This window comes from Cetorhinus maximus, chromosome 8 (genome assembly GCF_964194155.1).
Source record: "Cetorhinus maximus chromosome 8, sCetMax3.hap1.1, whole genome shotgun sequence".
NCBI classification, from domain to species: Eukaryota; Metazoa; Chordata; class Chondrichthyes; order Lamniformes; family Cetorhinidae; genus Cetorhinus; species Cetorhinus maximus.
The window spans coordinates 81898015-81914582 of NC_135886.1; the positions used below are offsets into that span (position 1 = coordinate 81898015).

At 40.2% G+C, this 16568-nt stretch overlaps 2 protein-coding genes across 8 annotated transcripts in view; one reads left to right on the forward strand and one right to left on the reverse strand.

Moving 5' to 3' along the window:
• The window catches only part of cstf2 (cleavage stimulation factor, 3' pre-RNA, subunit 2), an 81928-nt gene extending 71580 nt beyond the window's left edge, over window positions 1-10348 (reverse strand). For 4 of the 5 annotated variants that reach the window (XM_078547167.1, XM_078547170.1, XM_078547169.1 and 1 more), the window contains exons 1-4: window positions 10213-10340; window positions 9103-9181; window positions 6313-6482; window positions 1113-1249 (exon numbers count right to left, since the gene is read on the reverse strand). In XM_078547167.1, the coding sequence (XP_078403293.1) occupies window positions 1113-1249; window positions 6313-6482; window positions 9103-9181; window positions 10213-10267 (441 nt within the window). In that variant the 5' untranslated portion in view covers window positions 10268-10340. Of the gene's footprint in view, window positions 1-1112; window positions 1250-6312; window positions 6483-9102; window positions 9182-10212 lie in introns of all 5 variants that reach the window. The other variant, XM_078547168.1, reaches the window with a different exon arrangement.
• The window catches only part of tyw2 (tRNA wybutosine-synthesizing protein 2), a 32950-nt gene continuing 26714 nt past the window's right edge, over window positions 10333-16568 (forward strand). The window contains exons 1-2 of one of the 3 annotated variants that reach the window (XM_078547172.1): window positions 10333-10436; window positions 15380-15457. In XM_078547172.1, coding sequence (XP_078403298.1) covers window positions 15402-15457 — 56 coding nt within the window. In that variant the 5' untranslated portion in view covers window positions 10333-10436; window positions 15380-15401. Of the gene's footprint in view, window positions 10527-11039; window positions 11072-15379; window positions 15458-16568 lie in introns of those variants that run through there. The other 2 variants (XM_078547171.1, XM_078547174.1) reach the window with 2 other exon arrangements.

The following is a 16568-nucleotide window of genomic DNA, read 5'->3' on the forward strand; positions in this document are numbered from 1 at the left end:
ATAAATTGCAGATCATACTTTACAGCTAGCCCTTAGCACATTACTCTGCTGCCCATGTCTTAGCTCGCATCAAGACCCATTCCTCTATCACGCCTGTGCTCAGTGACCTACATTGGAATCTAGTAAAGCAATGTCTTGATTTTAAACTTCTTTTTCCTGTTTTCAAATCCCTCCACTGCTTCGACCCTCCCAATCCCTGTAATCTTCTCCAGCCTCAAACCCTCAAAGACATCTGTGCTCATCGAATTCTCGCCTCTTGAGCATTACCAATTTTATTCACTCCACCATTTGTGGCTGCGCCATCAGATGCCAACACCTAAGTTCTGAGATGGCCTTTATACGGCTCTGCCTCTGTACCTCGTTTTCCTCTTAAGACATTCCTTAAAACCTCTTTGACTAAGCTTTTGGTCATCTGATCTAATCTCTCCTTTTGTGATTCTGTTTCAATTTTTAAAAAATAATGCTCAAGATGCTCTTTGAAGCACCTGGTATTTTATTACATTAAAGGTACTATATAAATCTAAGCTGTTGTTGTAAGATATTAAAACTTGTCTTTCCTTGGTGGCAGAGAGGAGCACTGGTTGAGTGCGTGGACAGACAGGCCATTTTCTAGCATCTTCCCAAATGGCACAGCAGAAATCAGCAACTCACTATAGAAGGCACAATGCCTTTTCCACTACTTACCCTATGACTAACGATTTCAATACTAGATGAAAATATCAACTAAAAATTGCAATTTTTTCCTGCGAGTAGTGATTCTATGAAGTAGCTATTTTCCTTCTCTATAGCTCTGTGATCTTTTTAAACTAAACACTTTCCCTGCCAAGGAAGTGGATATGAAACTTGTTGCAAAAAGTCTGCAAAATATATCTATATCTAGTCAGAGAGGAATGTAGAGCTGTCCTGACTGACTGTCATCCTGATTCTTCACTCTCTCCTTACTGAAGCAGGGGAAGGAATGCAACGGGAAGGAAGCTAGTTCTCTCAAAAATGCATTGCCAATAGACAGCAATTGTAGAGCTACAGGTGTAATCCAATGTGTTCTAATAAGTTTTTAAATTTTAAACAAAGCACTAAATGCTTCATAATTCAGAGAGAGGAGGAAAGAAAACCTTCATTTGCTTCATGAGTTCGAACATTTGCTCAGGTGGAAGGCTGGCTACAGCACGACTGATGGACTCTGGGGCATCTTCCGGTGAGACTGGATCCCCATAAGGAGACTCCATGACAGGGCCTGCTGTGCCCAGATCTGCAAAAGAATAATGAATAATTGGATTATCTCCGGTAGCTTGGCAGTATAGTGTTCACAGATCTGGCGTACAACATGATTAAAATTACCAGTCAAGATAGCAATGTTTTTAATTTTATAATCTAGTACAATAGAAATATTTATTTTTGTTTTAAAATAACTAGAGTTCAAATGGAAGATGGTCACCTTCCTCGATTTCAAGATGGGGAACAGAAAACAGGGTGTCCAGCAGAATAATTCAGGATAGAAACTTCACTTTAGTTCCAAATTGAACTGTACAGTGTCATGATTTGGGAGCATTTAAGAATCAGACAAAGTGTGATTAATTGTTCATTAGCATTTTATGCAATAGTCCCCATTTATTGAGTCACTGGTCATGGTTAATTGACAATACTGTTTTCAAAAGATATTTCTACCTGTGGGATTCACTTGTAGTGCTTAATTCTGGTAGGAGATCTAAAACTGCATCCACATACCACAAGAATAACCATATGAGTCCACCCTGCCAACATTTATGGTTGGTAAATTATTGGAAGCAATTGCCCAAATTTTCCGTACACACTGCTGGAGGGAAAGGCTTCCAACAACGGCACGGACATGTAAAATTACACCCAACATCTTATTTTGAAAAATTATCAAGCGATACACGATTATTTCACCGAAGTCATTTCAACTTCTAAGCACCTGGCCAAGCATTTTTAGCCTGTACGCACTGGTCTACAGGGGTGGTACTGTCTGCCTTTTGGAACAGACAGGAAAATGTTCAGGGAACCTGCTATGATTTCTGCAATGAGGGATTAATTGTTAAAGTTGGGTGCAATCATCCTGACAAAAATGTAGCAGGGCATATGATTTGGTTCATGGGAGGTTATTGAATCATGGAAACAATCTTATTGTGAACAAAAGGTAAAAAGTCCTGGGAGGAAGTCAGAACTGTAAAATGTCTAAGATATTTTCTGTTTAATAATTATACAAAAAATGTATATTTCCACAGTTCACTTTTAACTATCATTGCTGTTGTCTTCAATGCTGAATGCAAATAATGTTAGGCAACTATTCTATTCTTCAAGGCAGTTCTTCTGCATTTTTTTGTAGACTAAGTATCCAGCACCTCAGTTTCATTCTCAGGCATCACAGCCAGCCAAAAAATGAGCATAGGAAGCCTTGAACAGCTACAATAATCCCAACACCCTAAATTGTAATTAGATTTATTAATTATATTGGGCATTATACTTAACAGCACATTTCAACCTCAAACTACAGGTTGAGATGATGGCAGTAGAGTTCACCCAAACTCCTCAAAGATTGATACTGCTCCATAACCAGAAGTAAATCTGTAAAGTTCCCCAGCTCAGGGGAGTCTAACATATTCTAGTATGCAAAATAGTAAAATAGTACCACTGATAAAAACATTACATGGCTTCCCTGACTTCATAAATGCTACATGGTAAACATAGTTCAAAAATGTATTGCTGTATTACTTACGCCTTAGTGAAATAAAGATTGTTCGGCATGTAAAGATTTGCCATGGTAGAACTTTTAGCCTTTATTTGAAGTATTTGTAGCTAATTATAAGACCATAAGACGTAGGAGGAGAAGTACGCCATTCGGCCCATCAAGTCTGCTCCGGCATTCAATGGGATCATGGCTGATCTGATAATCCTCAACACATTCCTGCCTTTTCCCCAAAACCCTTGATTCCCTTACTGATTAAAAATCTGTATATCTCAGCCTTGAAATAGTTAAAGACCCAGCCTCTACAGCCCTCTGTGGTAAAGAATTCCACAGATTAACTACCCTCTGAGGGAAGAAATGGCTCCTTATCTCTGTTTTAAATGGGCGCCCCCTTACTATGAGATTATGCCCTCTGGTCCTAGACTCCCCCACAAGGGGAAACAACCTCTCAGCATCTACCTTGTCAAGCCCCCTAAGAATCTTATATGTTTCAATACAGTTGTCTCTCATTCTTCTAAACTCCAATAAGTACAGGCCCAAGCTACTCAACCTCTCCTCATAAGAAAATCCCTCCATACCCAGGATCAGCCTAGTGAACCGTCTCTTGAACCGCCTCCAATGCCAGTATATATTTCCTTAGTACGTGTGGTCTAACTAGTGCTTTGTATAGTTTTAGCAAGACTTCCCTATTTTTATGCTCCATTCCCTTTGAAAGAAAGGCCAACATTCCATTTTGCTTACCTATTGAACATGTTAGCCTTTTGGGGTTCGTGCACAAACCCCTCTGCGCTGCAGCCTTCTGCAGTCTTTCTCCATTTAAATAATATTCAGCCCCTCTATTCTTCCTGCCAAAGTGCATAACCTCACATTTTCCCACATTATATTCCATCTGCCAAGTTTTTGCCCACTCACTTAACCTGCCTATATCCCGCTGTAGACTCCTTGTGTCATTCTCACCACTTGCCTTCCCACCTATTTTTGTGTCATCCACAAATCTGGCGATAGTACATTCACTTCTCTCATCTAAGTCATTAATATATATTGTAAATAATTGAGGCCCCAGCACTGAACCCTGTGGCACTCCACTAGTTACAGGTTGCCATCCTGAAAATGTTCCCTTTATCCCAACTCTGTCTTCTATTAGATAGCCAATCCTCTATCCATGCTAATATACTACCCCCAACACCATGGGCTCTTATCTTATTAAGTAGTCTTATGTACAGTACCTTATCGAATGCCTTTTGGAAATCCAAATACATTACATCTACTGGCTCCCCTTTATCTATCCTGTTTGTTAACTCCTCAAAAGAATTTTAATAAAATTGTTAGGCATGATTTCACCTTCATGAAACTATGCTGACTCTGCTTGGTTAGATTATGTATTTCTAAATAGCGCTGCTATTAGATCCTTTATAATAGATTCCCACATTTTCCCAATGACAGATGTTAAGCTAACTGGCCTATAGTTGCCTGTTTTTTGTCTCCCTCCCTTTTTGAATAAGGGTGTTACATTGGCCGTTCTCCAATCCGCTGGGACTTTTCCAGAATCTAAAGATTCTTGGAAGATTACTACCAGTGCATCCATTATCTCTGTAGCTACTTCCTTTAATATCCTATTCCATCAACCCATCAAGTCCAGGGGACTTATCGGTCTTTAGCCGCATTAGTTTCCCTAGTACTTTTTCTCTGGTGATAGTTATTGTACTTATTTCCTCCGCACTTTTTGCCCCTTGATTATTTAGTATTTTTGGAATGATATTAGTGTCTTCTACCGTGAAGACTGAAGCAAAGTATTTATTCAACCCCTCTGAATTTCCTGGCTCCCCATTATTATTTCCCCAGCCTCAATTGGGAGATGCGATGGTGTAGTGGTATTGTCCCTGGACTGGTAATCCAGAGACCCAGGGTAATGCTCTGGGGACCCAGGTTCAAATCCCACCACAGCAGATGGGGGAAATTTTGACTACAATAAAAAATCTGGACTTAAAAGTCTAATGATGACCATGAAACGATTGTCATAAAAACCCATCTAATGTCATCTGCCACTAAAGATGGCAGATTTCCTTCCTTTAGGGTCTGGCCTACATGTGACTCCAGGCCCCCAGCAATGTGATTGACTCTTAAATGCCCTCTGAACAAGGGCAATTAGAGATGGGCAATTAGAGATGGGCAATAAATGCTGGCCTAGCCAGCGACACCCACATCCCATGAATGAATTTTTTAAAAATCCTCTTTAAGAAGAATTATATGTTTAAAGAAGCTCTTATTGTCCATTTTTATATTACTTACTAATTTATCCTCAGTTTATTTTCTCCTATTTTTTTTTTGGTCATCTTCTGTTGGTTTTTAAAACTTTCCCAATCCTCTGGCTTACCAGCCACATTGTATGTTTTTTCTTTTATTTTGATACTGTCCGTAACTTCCTTGGTTAACCATAGTTGGTTTATCCCCTTCCTTGAATCCTTCTTCCTCACTGTGATACATCTTTGTTGAGAGTCATGAACTATTTTCTTAAACGTCTGCCAAAAACCATCTTTGCTGCTAAACTCCTTTCCCAGTCCACTCCAGCCAACTCTGCCCTCCTTCCATTGTAATTAACCCTTATATAAGTTTAGCACAGTTGTTTCTGACCCAAGTTTCTCACACTCAAACTGAATGCTAAATTCTACCATATTATGGTCACTGTTTCCTAGGGGAATCCTTTACTCTGGGATCATTTATTAAAACTGCCTCATTACACATTACCAGATACAAAATAGCTTGATCCCTGGTTGGATTTACAACATATTGTTCTAAGAAACTGTCCCGAATACACTCTATGAATTCTTGCTCGTGTCTACCTCTTCCAATTTGATTTTCCCAATCTACATGAAGATTAAAGTCATCCATGATTAACGTACTGCCTTTTTTACATGCCCTCATTATATCCTGATTTAATCTCAGTCCTACGGTACTGCTACTGTCATGGGGCCTATAGACTACTCCCACCAGTGTCTTCTTCCCCTTGTTATTTCTTACCTCCACCCATATGGATTCTACATCTTCCGATCCAAGATCCTTTCTTGCTATCGTACTTATTCCATCTTGTATTAACAAAGCTGCCCCACCATCCTTTCCTTCCTGCCTGTCCTTTTGAAAAGTCACATACCCCTGAATATTTAGTTCCCAGCTTTGATTTCCTTGTAACCATGTCTCCATAATGGCTATAAGATCATACCCATTAACCTCTATTTGTGCCGTTAGCCCATTTATTTTGTTCTGAATGCTACGTGCATTTAAGTAAGTATGGAACCAACTTATTAACCCCTGCAATTGGACAATCCATGTGAAAACTTAACCAAAACAGGAAATGGTAGTGGGAACTGAGCTGTACACAAGAATCTTCACAAACACAATTGAATTGACTTGTACTCAATTTATCAGTTTCTTTTACAACCCAAATATTCACAAGTAGGCATTGAAATCCTACATAAATGTGGCACAGTGTATGTTAGAAGGCAGAATACACTTTTCATAAAAATGCAAAATCCAAATGTTCATCGCTGAAGGATTTAGCTTTGCAACAGACAAGAAGCAGGCTGACTGGCGTGTCATGAATTCATACTCACTCTTGAGCTCTTCCTTATTCTTCTCACTAGCAGCATTGTCCACACGCAGCGCTCTTCCGTTAAATTCCCTCCCATTGAGATTGCGCATGGCACTGAGTGCAGTCTCCTGATCCTGGTACTCACAGAAGCCATATCCTTTGGGTTTACCAGTTTCTCTGTCATACACAAGCCTACAATGAGAGATAACAAAATTAACAGGTGGCCTACGAGCTATTACACCAAGATTTAATCAGGAAAAATATGGACAAATGGAGATGATCCTTTATCATGGGTTTTGAAGAATATCACAAGGCATCTCCATCAAGTTCAAGTCCAAAGCATAAGATTTGGAATCTGACCTATTATCCTTTATATTGTAAAACAAATAAATCATGCAGGGATGACATATACTTTGCTTATTATACTTTGAAGCATAATCAACCTTTAATTATATAAATTGAAAGATTTGAAAAGTTGGTTCCACACTGACAACTGATGAAACAAAAAAGACATTTAGAATTGTTTGGTCCCTATTTTTCTTAAATCCACCTCCCCTAAACACAAAGAGCATGATTTTCCCTGTGAATTTTCCCTCCTCAGTTGAAGCTGTTTTCAAAATTGTAACCAAACAAATGAGTACAGTAGTACAGTGGTTGTGATATTGGACAAATAACCTAACATTCACAAGTTCAAATCCCAGCATGTCAATTTGTGAAACTGAGTTCAATAAATTTGGTAATTATGGACTGGCTCTGATAGAAATTATCACAAAAGCTATCAACTGGTGTAAAAATCCATATGCTCTAGTAATGTGTTTCAGGAAGGGGAGAGAGAAATGTTTTACAAGTGCAGTTACTTACGTAGGTAAACAATTTGCACAAAGCAAAGTCCCATAAACATTAAATGAGATGAGTGATCAGTCAATATTTTAGACAATGCCGATTGAAAAATAAATGTTGGCCCGAAAATCGAAAAACACCCTTGCTTTTTAAGAAATCCTATGGGATCATTTATAGCCACCTCAACAGTGGACAGGGCTTTTCTTTAACTCTCACCTGAAAGATGCAGCACTCCCTCCATTAAACAATCAACTTAGGTCATGTGCTCTATTCCACAACTTTCTCAGGGGAGAATGCTATCACCGAGCCAAGCTGAGAACTAACAAATCTTTCTTTCAAGTATTACCTATTTTGTGATGCATTTCATATTCCCTAAGCAGCCAACACTTATTACACATTACTGTTTCTTTTCTGGGAACTATCAAATGAATCCCTCATGCCAAGCAAACCTTGTGTTTGTTATTTTTTTCATTAGCTTTTCTGCAATAAAACTTTGCTATTCATTTTGTCACTGTACATCTTGGTCACATGTTACACACTCCACTTCAGAAAATTTAATAGCTTGAGAGGTATGTTAATGAATGTCTGCTTATCTTGAGAATTGCAATTAATTTTTTTAATGTAGCTGAGGTTCATCAGTTGCATTTGCCTACTGAAAAGTTCCCATTAGTCAAATTGCTCAGGACAGCTTGTAAGACTTTTCATTTTAAATCTGATTTAAATATCTTGTAAACATAAACAATCCAACTACACTGTTTCGATAAAACAGATTTTTCTGTGTTTCTGCATAAAAGCTACAAATGTGAAGCGCGATCTCTCTTTCGGCTATCAGAATTGCAGGACTCCAGGTTCCAATAGGTCTCCATTAAGACCAAAGGTGTCAGACAAAGTAAATATGTGAATGATCATGTGATGCTTGGCCACGTTTTTAGAAGTTGAAATAACTTCAGTGAAACAATTGTGTATCTCTTGGTAAAATTTCAAAATAAGATTATGGGTGTAATTTTACATGTCTGTGCTATTGTTGGAAGCCTTTCTCTCCAGCAGTGTATATGGGAAATTGCTTCTCACAACTTACCAGCCATTATTGTTGGCAGCGTGGACTTATACAGTTATTCTTGTTGTACATGGATGCAGTTTTAGATATCCTGCCAGAGTTGAGCACTACAAGTGAATCCCTCAGTTAGACATATCTTTTGATAAAGAACTAAAACAGTGTGGCTTAACTTTGAACCACTATAACTTAATAACTTGCCACTTCCATTATTTGCTATTTGTAGGACCATGCTATGTTTAAATTGGCTGAGGCATTGGCCTATGTAACAGCGACTACATTTTATGAGCGTTGAAGCACTTTGCAATTTCCTGAGTATGTGAAAGTGCTGTATAAATTGAAGTTATTTCTTATTGTAGTATTGCAAAGGCATCAGAGAGAAGATTTTTGATTAATAAAATAGTTCCAATCAAAGGCAACAAAGCATCTTGTGACATGAATAATTGTACCCCAAAATGGTCATGCCCATGATCCCTTATCTAAGTGATTAGATCTCCATAATTTAAGGGCAAAAATTGCTTAGGTACTTTAACATAAGAAGTTTGTTCTATTCCAGGATGCTCTCACTGTCTGCTTCAGCACTTTAAGAGATCTGGGAATCTGCTCTATCTGTACCAATTGATTTACAACTTGGTGACTTCTGTAATTTCATCGGCTGTAAAAAGCTGAGATGTCTGGTGCTAGTGAAAAGCATTATACAAATGCAAGTCTTTTTTCTTTATTTAAGGTTAAACGTGGATTTTTTTTTACTGGAAGAAGGCAGGTTAATTGATCTCAAAAGTAAAACCACCACTGGAAGGAGTCCTGAGAACAAGACACATTTTTGGGGATTTTAGACCTTCCAAACTAGTGCATGTAAAAGTGCACTGTGCAAGATGTGACAGCAGCCGACTTTACATTGTCACATGAGGAAGATACCTGAAACTCAACACTGGACCAACTTCAGAGAAAATATCCTTCAACTGTTCTTCTGTAGCTTCATATGGAATATTTCCAACTGCAAATGAGAAAAGGCATAATACAGCGAGAATTTCAAACCAATTCAGAAATCAATAATCACTTTTAATTTCACTTTATAACCAGTTCTTATTTGAATTTCGTGCTCTACAGAAATGCTAAGATTTCTTCAGCTGATGTTTACACTGTAACTAAAGCAAGTACTTGAAAATCATGAGTGGCAGCAAAAGCATCTCTCAAGACTGATCAGCTCCAAAAACCTCATGATTGAATTCCAAAACAGTAGGACATGGATCGTGAACTTACATACAAACTCTCCTAAATCAAAATACATTTTCCACATCAAAGAGAATCTTAGCTCCCTTGATGAGACAAGTGTGAAGGCACCAAGCAGCCAGGACTATAGAATTTAGGAAGATCAATCTGTGATCTATACTCAGCTACCTTTTTGGTCAGGGCAGTATAGGAATGCTAAATGACCTCAGTATTTTTAAGTTAGGGGATAACTGGTTAGCGTTTTCTTTCCTGATTGTTCTCTGACAATCAATGCAGGAAGTGTACACATAAGACTGGCGGGCGAAGACAGGATCTACTTGGTAATAAGGTCCATTTATCCATTCATTCCCCAGACGGACCAGAACTGAAAACTTAAGCTGTCTTTTCCCTCTGCAAATGCGAACGAACCTACTGCATATTTTCAACAGTTCCAGTTCTTTGTTTTTACTAAACTTTTTGATCACCTAAAAAGCACCTGGATCCATATACTGGGGTCAGGGGGCTACCCGCTTTGATGGGATAGAACCAGTACCGCTAAGCCCGTATTTCTTTGCGAAATGTACAAACACTGTATTTCTTTACCCACATTCAGACTGACCATGGTTCCCAAGCAGCTCCTCTGCAGCTGCCCTCAGACCCGCTCTCCAACTAAACATGCAGCATGACGGCCGCTCTCTCCCTAACCCTCCTCCAACAGCCCATGATCCGCCCTGACATCTCCAACCATCCCCGAACTTGCCCAGGACCCACTAGCGGGGAGAAGTTCCCCTCCCTTCCTCCCCCACAGACCCTTACCGAACACGGAGCGCAGCGAGCGATCAATCGCCGGGTCCCGCACCAAACTCGCCATAACTACCGCGCCGCCACCACTTCCGGCGGCAGACCGGAAACCAGCCCGATAACCAATCCGCCTGTGCCCGTGCTCAGAGTTCCGCTCGACACTGGGTCACATCTCTGGATCTCTTATTAGTTCATGAAAGAAAAATCGATTCAAGATAAACAACAGTGACGGAAATGAGGTGCAAGTGACCTAAATTTGAAAATACATGCTGTTAAAATCAGGATGAAGTTTTCCGACTTTGATTGGGAGAAGAGGAATCCTCTTCAGAGTAAGAAGTAAAGTCTGGACCTGGAGAGAATGAACAGCAGTTTAAACAGGCCTGGGCTGTAATGAACAGCAGATTACGCAGGCCTGGGCTGTAATGAACAGCAGATTACGCAGGCCTGGGCTGTAATGAACAGCAGATTACGCAGGCCTGGGCTGTAATGAACAGCAGATTACGCAGGCCTGGGCTGTATTGAACAGCAGATTATGCAGGCCTGGGCTGTATTGAACAGCAGATTACGCAGGCCTGGGCTGTAATGAACAGATTACACAGGCCTGGGCTGTGATGTTAGTCACTGGTGGAATAAACTTTGTGTACCCCTGCTCCATTTTTGCTCAACTTTTTCATTCTTTCATGGGTTGTGGACATCACTGGCTAGACCAGCACTTATTGGCCATCCCTAATTGCCCTTGAGAAGGTGGTGGTGAGCTGTCTTCTTGAACCAGTCCATGTGGTGTAGGCACACCCACAGTGCTGCTAGGGAGGGAGTTCCAGGATTTTGACCCAGTGACAGTGAAGGAACGGCAATATATTTCCAAGTCAGGATGGTGAGTGGCTTGGAGGGGATCTTCTAGGTGGTGATGTTCCCATGTGTCTGCTGCCTTTGTCCTCCTAGATGGTAGTGGTTGTGGGTTTGGAAGGTGCTGTCTAAGAAGGCTTGGTGAGATCCTGCAATACATCTTGTAGATGGTACACACTACTGCCACTGTGCATCGGTGGTGGAGGGAGTGAATGTTTGTTGATGGCGTTGTTGCAACACCTTACCTTTGCACTGATGTGCTGGGCTCCCCTATCATTGAAGATGGGAACATTTGTGGAGCCTCCTCCTCCAGTGAGTTGGCTAATTGTCCACCACTATTCACAACTGGATGTGGCAGACTGCAGAGCTTAGATCTGATCCTTTGGTTGTGGAATCACTTAGCTCTGTCTATCGCTTGCTGCTTATGTTATTTTGCACACAAGTAGTCCTGTGTTGTAGCTTCACCAGGCTGACACTTTTTTAGGTATGCTTAGTCTTACTCCTGCAATCTTCATTGAACCAAGGTTGATCCCCTGATGGTAATGGTAGAGTTGGAGATATGTTGGGCCATGAGGTTACAGATTGTGGTTGAGTAGAATTCTGCTGCTGCTGATGGCCCACAGCACCTCATGGGTGCCCAATGTTGAGTTGCTGGATCTATTCGAAATTTATCCCATTTAGCATGGTGGTAGTGCCACACAATACAATGGAGGGTATCCTTTATGTGAAGACAGGATTTCTTCTAGGTGCAGTGTCATGGACAGATACATCTGCGGCAGGCAGGTTGGTGAAGTATGTTTTTCCCTCTTGTTGGTTCACTCACCACCTGCCACAGATCCAGTCTAGCAGCTATGTCCTTTAGGGCTTGGACTGTAGTGGTGCTACAGAGCCACTCTTGGTGATGGACATTGAAGTCCCCCACCCAGAGTACAATCTGTGCCCTTGCCACCCTCAGAGGAGCACTGATTCATCAGCTGAAGGGGGGATGCAGCATGTGCTAATCAGCAGGAGGTTTCCTTGCCCATGTTTGACCTGATGCAATGAGACTTCATGAGGTCTGGAGTCAATGAGGACTCCCAGAGCAACTCCCTCCTGATCATATACCACTGTCCCATCACCTCTGTTGGATCTGTCCTGCCAATGTCACTAAGGTATGATTCCAAGAGCATGACTATGTCAGGCTATTGCTTGACTAGTCTTGTGAGACAGCTCTCCCAATTTTGGTACTAGCCCCACAGGAGGACTTTGCAGGGTTGACAGGGCTGAGATTGCCATTGTCATTTCCAGTGCCTAGGTGATGCAAGGCTTCATTCCTCATAGTGGTTTGCTACAACTGAGTGGCTTGCTAGCCAAATTAACAGTCAACCATATTGCTGTGGATCTGGAGTCACATGTAGGCCAGACCAGGTAAGGACAGCAGATTTCCTTCCCTAAAGGGAATTATATGGGTTCATGGTCATCATTAGATTTTTAATTCAGGTTTTTATTGAATTCAAATTTCACCATCTACCATGGTGGGGTTTGAACCCTGGTCCCCAGAGTATTACCCTGGATCGCTGGTCCAGTTATAATACCACTATGCCAACCCCCTCTCCACTAATACTAGTTTGATAAATGTCCTGAACATACAAAACAGGCGCAGAAGTAGGCCATTCGGCCCCTCAAGCCTGCTCTGCCATTCGGTAAGATCGTGGCTGATCTGTTTGTTTCAAATTCCACATTCCCATCTACCCCCGATAATCTTTGATTCCCTTGCCTAACACTATCTAGCTCTGCCTCAAAAATATTCAATGACCCCGCATTCTGAGGCAGAGTTCCAAAGTCGCACAACCCTCAGAGAAAAAATTTCTCCTCATCTCTGTCCTAAAAGGGCAACCTCCAATTTTAAAACAGTGCCCCCTTGTTTTGGATTCACCCACAAGGGGAAACATTTTTTCCGCATCCACCTTGTCAATATCATTCCAGATCTTATAAACTTGAATCAAGACACCCCTCATTCTTCTAAACTCCAGTGGAAACAAGCCCAGTCTGCCAAACCTCTCCTCATAAGAAAACCTGCTAATTCCAGGTATCAATCTAGTAAACCTCCTCTGAACTGCCTCCAATATATTTACATCCTTCCTTAAATTAGGAGACCAAAACTGCATACAATCTTCGCGATGTGGTCTCATCTATGCCCTGTATAACTTTTATGTTCAATTCTTCTCGTAATAAAGGATAGCATTCCATTAGCCTTCTTAAATACTTGCTGTACCTGTATACTAACTTTTTGTGACTCCTGCACTAGAACACCTAGATCCCTCTGCACCTCGGAATTCTGCAGTTGTTCTCCATTTAAGTAATACTCTGCTTTTATATTCTTCCTGCCAAAGTGAACAACTTTACATTTTCCCACACTATACTCCATCTGCCAGATTTTTGCCCACTCACTCAACCTATCCAAATCTGTCTGCAATCTCCTTATGTCCTCTTCGCAATATAGTTTCCGATCTATCTTTGTGTCATCTGCAAATTTAGCTATAATGCCTTCACTCGCCTCATCTAAGCCATTGATATAAATTGTAAAATGTTGAGGCCCCAGCACAGACCCCTCCGGGACTCCGCTCGTCACACCCTGCCAATCAGAAAAAGACCCATTTTTGCATACTCTCTATTTTCTGCCAGCCAATCATCTATCCATGCCAATACATTACCCGCTACACCATGAGCTTTTATTTTCCACAATAATCTTTGATGTGACACCTTATCAAATGTCTTCCAGAAATCCAAGTACAGCACGTCTACAGGCTCCCCTTTATCCACAGCACATGCTACTCCTTCAAAGAACTCCAATAAATCGGATAAACATGATCTCCCTTTCACAAAGCCATTTGGACTCTTCCTGATTACCATGAGTTTCTCAAAATGCCCAGCTATAACCTCCATAATGATCGATTCTAACATCTCCATGGCAGATATCAAGCTAACTGGCCTATTGTTTCCTGTTTTCTGCTTCTGAAATATGTTATTATGCTGAGAATATGGCAGTTCTTCATGCAAAAGCCTACTCCATTGATTGCCGCCCTCCTCAACTGACACCCACAGATATGTATTTTAAAATCGTCACCAAAGGAAGAAGTTGAATTTATATTGCACCTTTCTTAATCTTGGAATGTCCCAGAGCATGTTGAGGCCAATTAATTACTTCTGAAATTTAAAAAAAAGCAGAAATTGCTGAAAATACTCAGCTGGTCAGGAAGCATTTGTAAAGAGAGAAAAACAGTTAACGTTTCAGATTCCCAGCATCTGCAATACTTTGCTTCTGTAATTTTGAAGCTCAATTAGAGTGGGGTGATTTATGTGCATCAAGCATCTGTTTTAATAGTGTTGTGAGATATGTTTTTGACAGTACAATGGGAGAGTTGCCCTGTTAATAAGTTTTTTCACTTTCTAGTTGCTGTAGGAAGTTATGTATGTCACAAAAATGGATGTGTTGGCCCTGGAGCGTGGGGGCAGATCATGTGATAAAACCTTTAATCACCGTTTGCAACCTGAACACTGCTCCATGTTTTTAAATATACTTCTGACCTGTGTTGCTCTTTTTATTCTTAAAGTTCATTCCTAATATTTGCTTAATGTTGACAACTCTGATGATGAGAAAATACAATGTACATAGTATATTTATTCCACAAGTGTCAAAGTATGCATTAGCATTCTCCAAACCACACCCAGAACCACTCATCCTCTTCCCTACATTGTTCCAAATTTCCTTTTATTCTGGGGAGAAAACTGCATTTCTTCAATCACTGTTGGAACTAAAGTCCTGATGTTCAATGGAAATACTCAGCAGGTCTGGCAGAATCTGTGGAGAGGAGCACAGTTAACATTTCGAGTCTGAATGACCCTTCAACAGAACTAAGTAAAAATAGAAAAGAGGTGAAATATAAGCTGGTTTACGGGGGGTTGGGACAAGTGGCTTATATTTCACCTCTCTTCTATTTTTACTTAGTTCTGTTGAAGGGTCATATGGACTCGAAACGTTAACTGTGCTCCTCTCCGCAGATGCTGCCAGACCTGCTGAGTTTTTCCAGGTATTTTTGTTTTTGTTTTGGATTTCCAGCATCCGCAGTTTTTTGCTTTTATCCTGATGTTCAATGCTCTGCTTAAGAGATTTTTACTGGCAAGACCATTGTTGATTCTTGCATCTATAATTATGTATTTGCACAAGTATTTCATATAGTGCTTGACTGCATGCCTCTAGTCAGGACTTCTCTATTTGTCCCTCTCAACAATAGTTATCACTATTTGCTGCATTAGAGGTAACTGATTAGCTTATATTTGAACATGTTGTTTTCAGATATTAAGATAGAAGACTGAGAATGCAGACTGAAGTTTCTGCAATTGTGACTCAGGCTCAGTTTGCACAACAATACAGGTGAGGAATCAAACCGTTTTATAGATGTGAGAACGTCATGTTTGTAAAGAGAGAAACAGACTTTACTTAAATCTAATTTTTTATTGATTTATTGATAGACATTTTTAGAATTTCTCTAATAATACATAATATTTTACATCCAACAATATTTGTGTGGATCCTTCTTGAATTACTGTTTACTTTCCCAATTGTTTCTGTAGTTATTCTTTGATTGTCTGAAACTTCCTTTTGTTGAGGATCATTAAAAGAATTGCTCTTTAAACCACAGGATGAGCCACCCATGAATAACTTCTAGAGTAATGGGAACAAAGTGCAGGGACTAACATTAGCTCCGCTGCTTAAAAAGGAAAAATGCTTCAAGAATGTACTGCCCCATCATTTCTCTCCAATTTTTTTCCCTCCTCCACCTAGACATATGGCACCTTAATTCTTCCACATCAGCCTTTGGCTGAGCAAATGAATGCCAAGTGGAGCAATCTACAGAGAAACCCCATAAATTGGAATTCGAAAAGTTAGAAAAAAATAGATGTAATTTCTGTATGTCTTAAGGTAGGTAATCTACACAGGACTGACCAGCCACCTCCTTTAATGCAAATCTCTGAAAAATATATATCTTGAGTAAAAGAATATGCTTCAAATTTCATTTTTTAAATATGTTTCTTCTCTTGTTATGAAATAAATGCTTTTTACTGATGTTTTAAGTATGGATTCTAGACATTTGTGTCCACATTTTTATTGCAAAACCCCTGAAAATCCACCAACTCTGTTTCCTGATTTCCTCCTCCTCAGCTCCTGCCTTTCGATTTTGCTGCTTCAGGGGGTAATTCTGATCTCTTGAAAGGAATAAACATGAGAAGAACTGAGAAGGGGGAATGGGGAAGAGTGTCAAAAAGTTAGGTGCAGGATAAATATATGTGCCAGCATGAAGTAGCAGTGGAGAAAAGATTAATAAGCAACATTCAATGAAACAATTTAACAAGCAGATGTATAGCAACAGAGACCAAAATATCTCCACAATGGCCTACTATATCGCTGCAAGAAAGGAAGGAAATTCCTGTAATTTTTGCCACCATCTTCTGCAATTTTTCAATGGCCTTGCTTATATGCCATG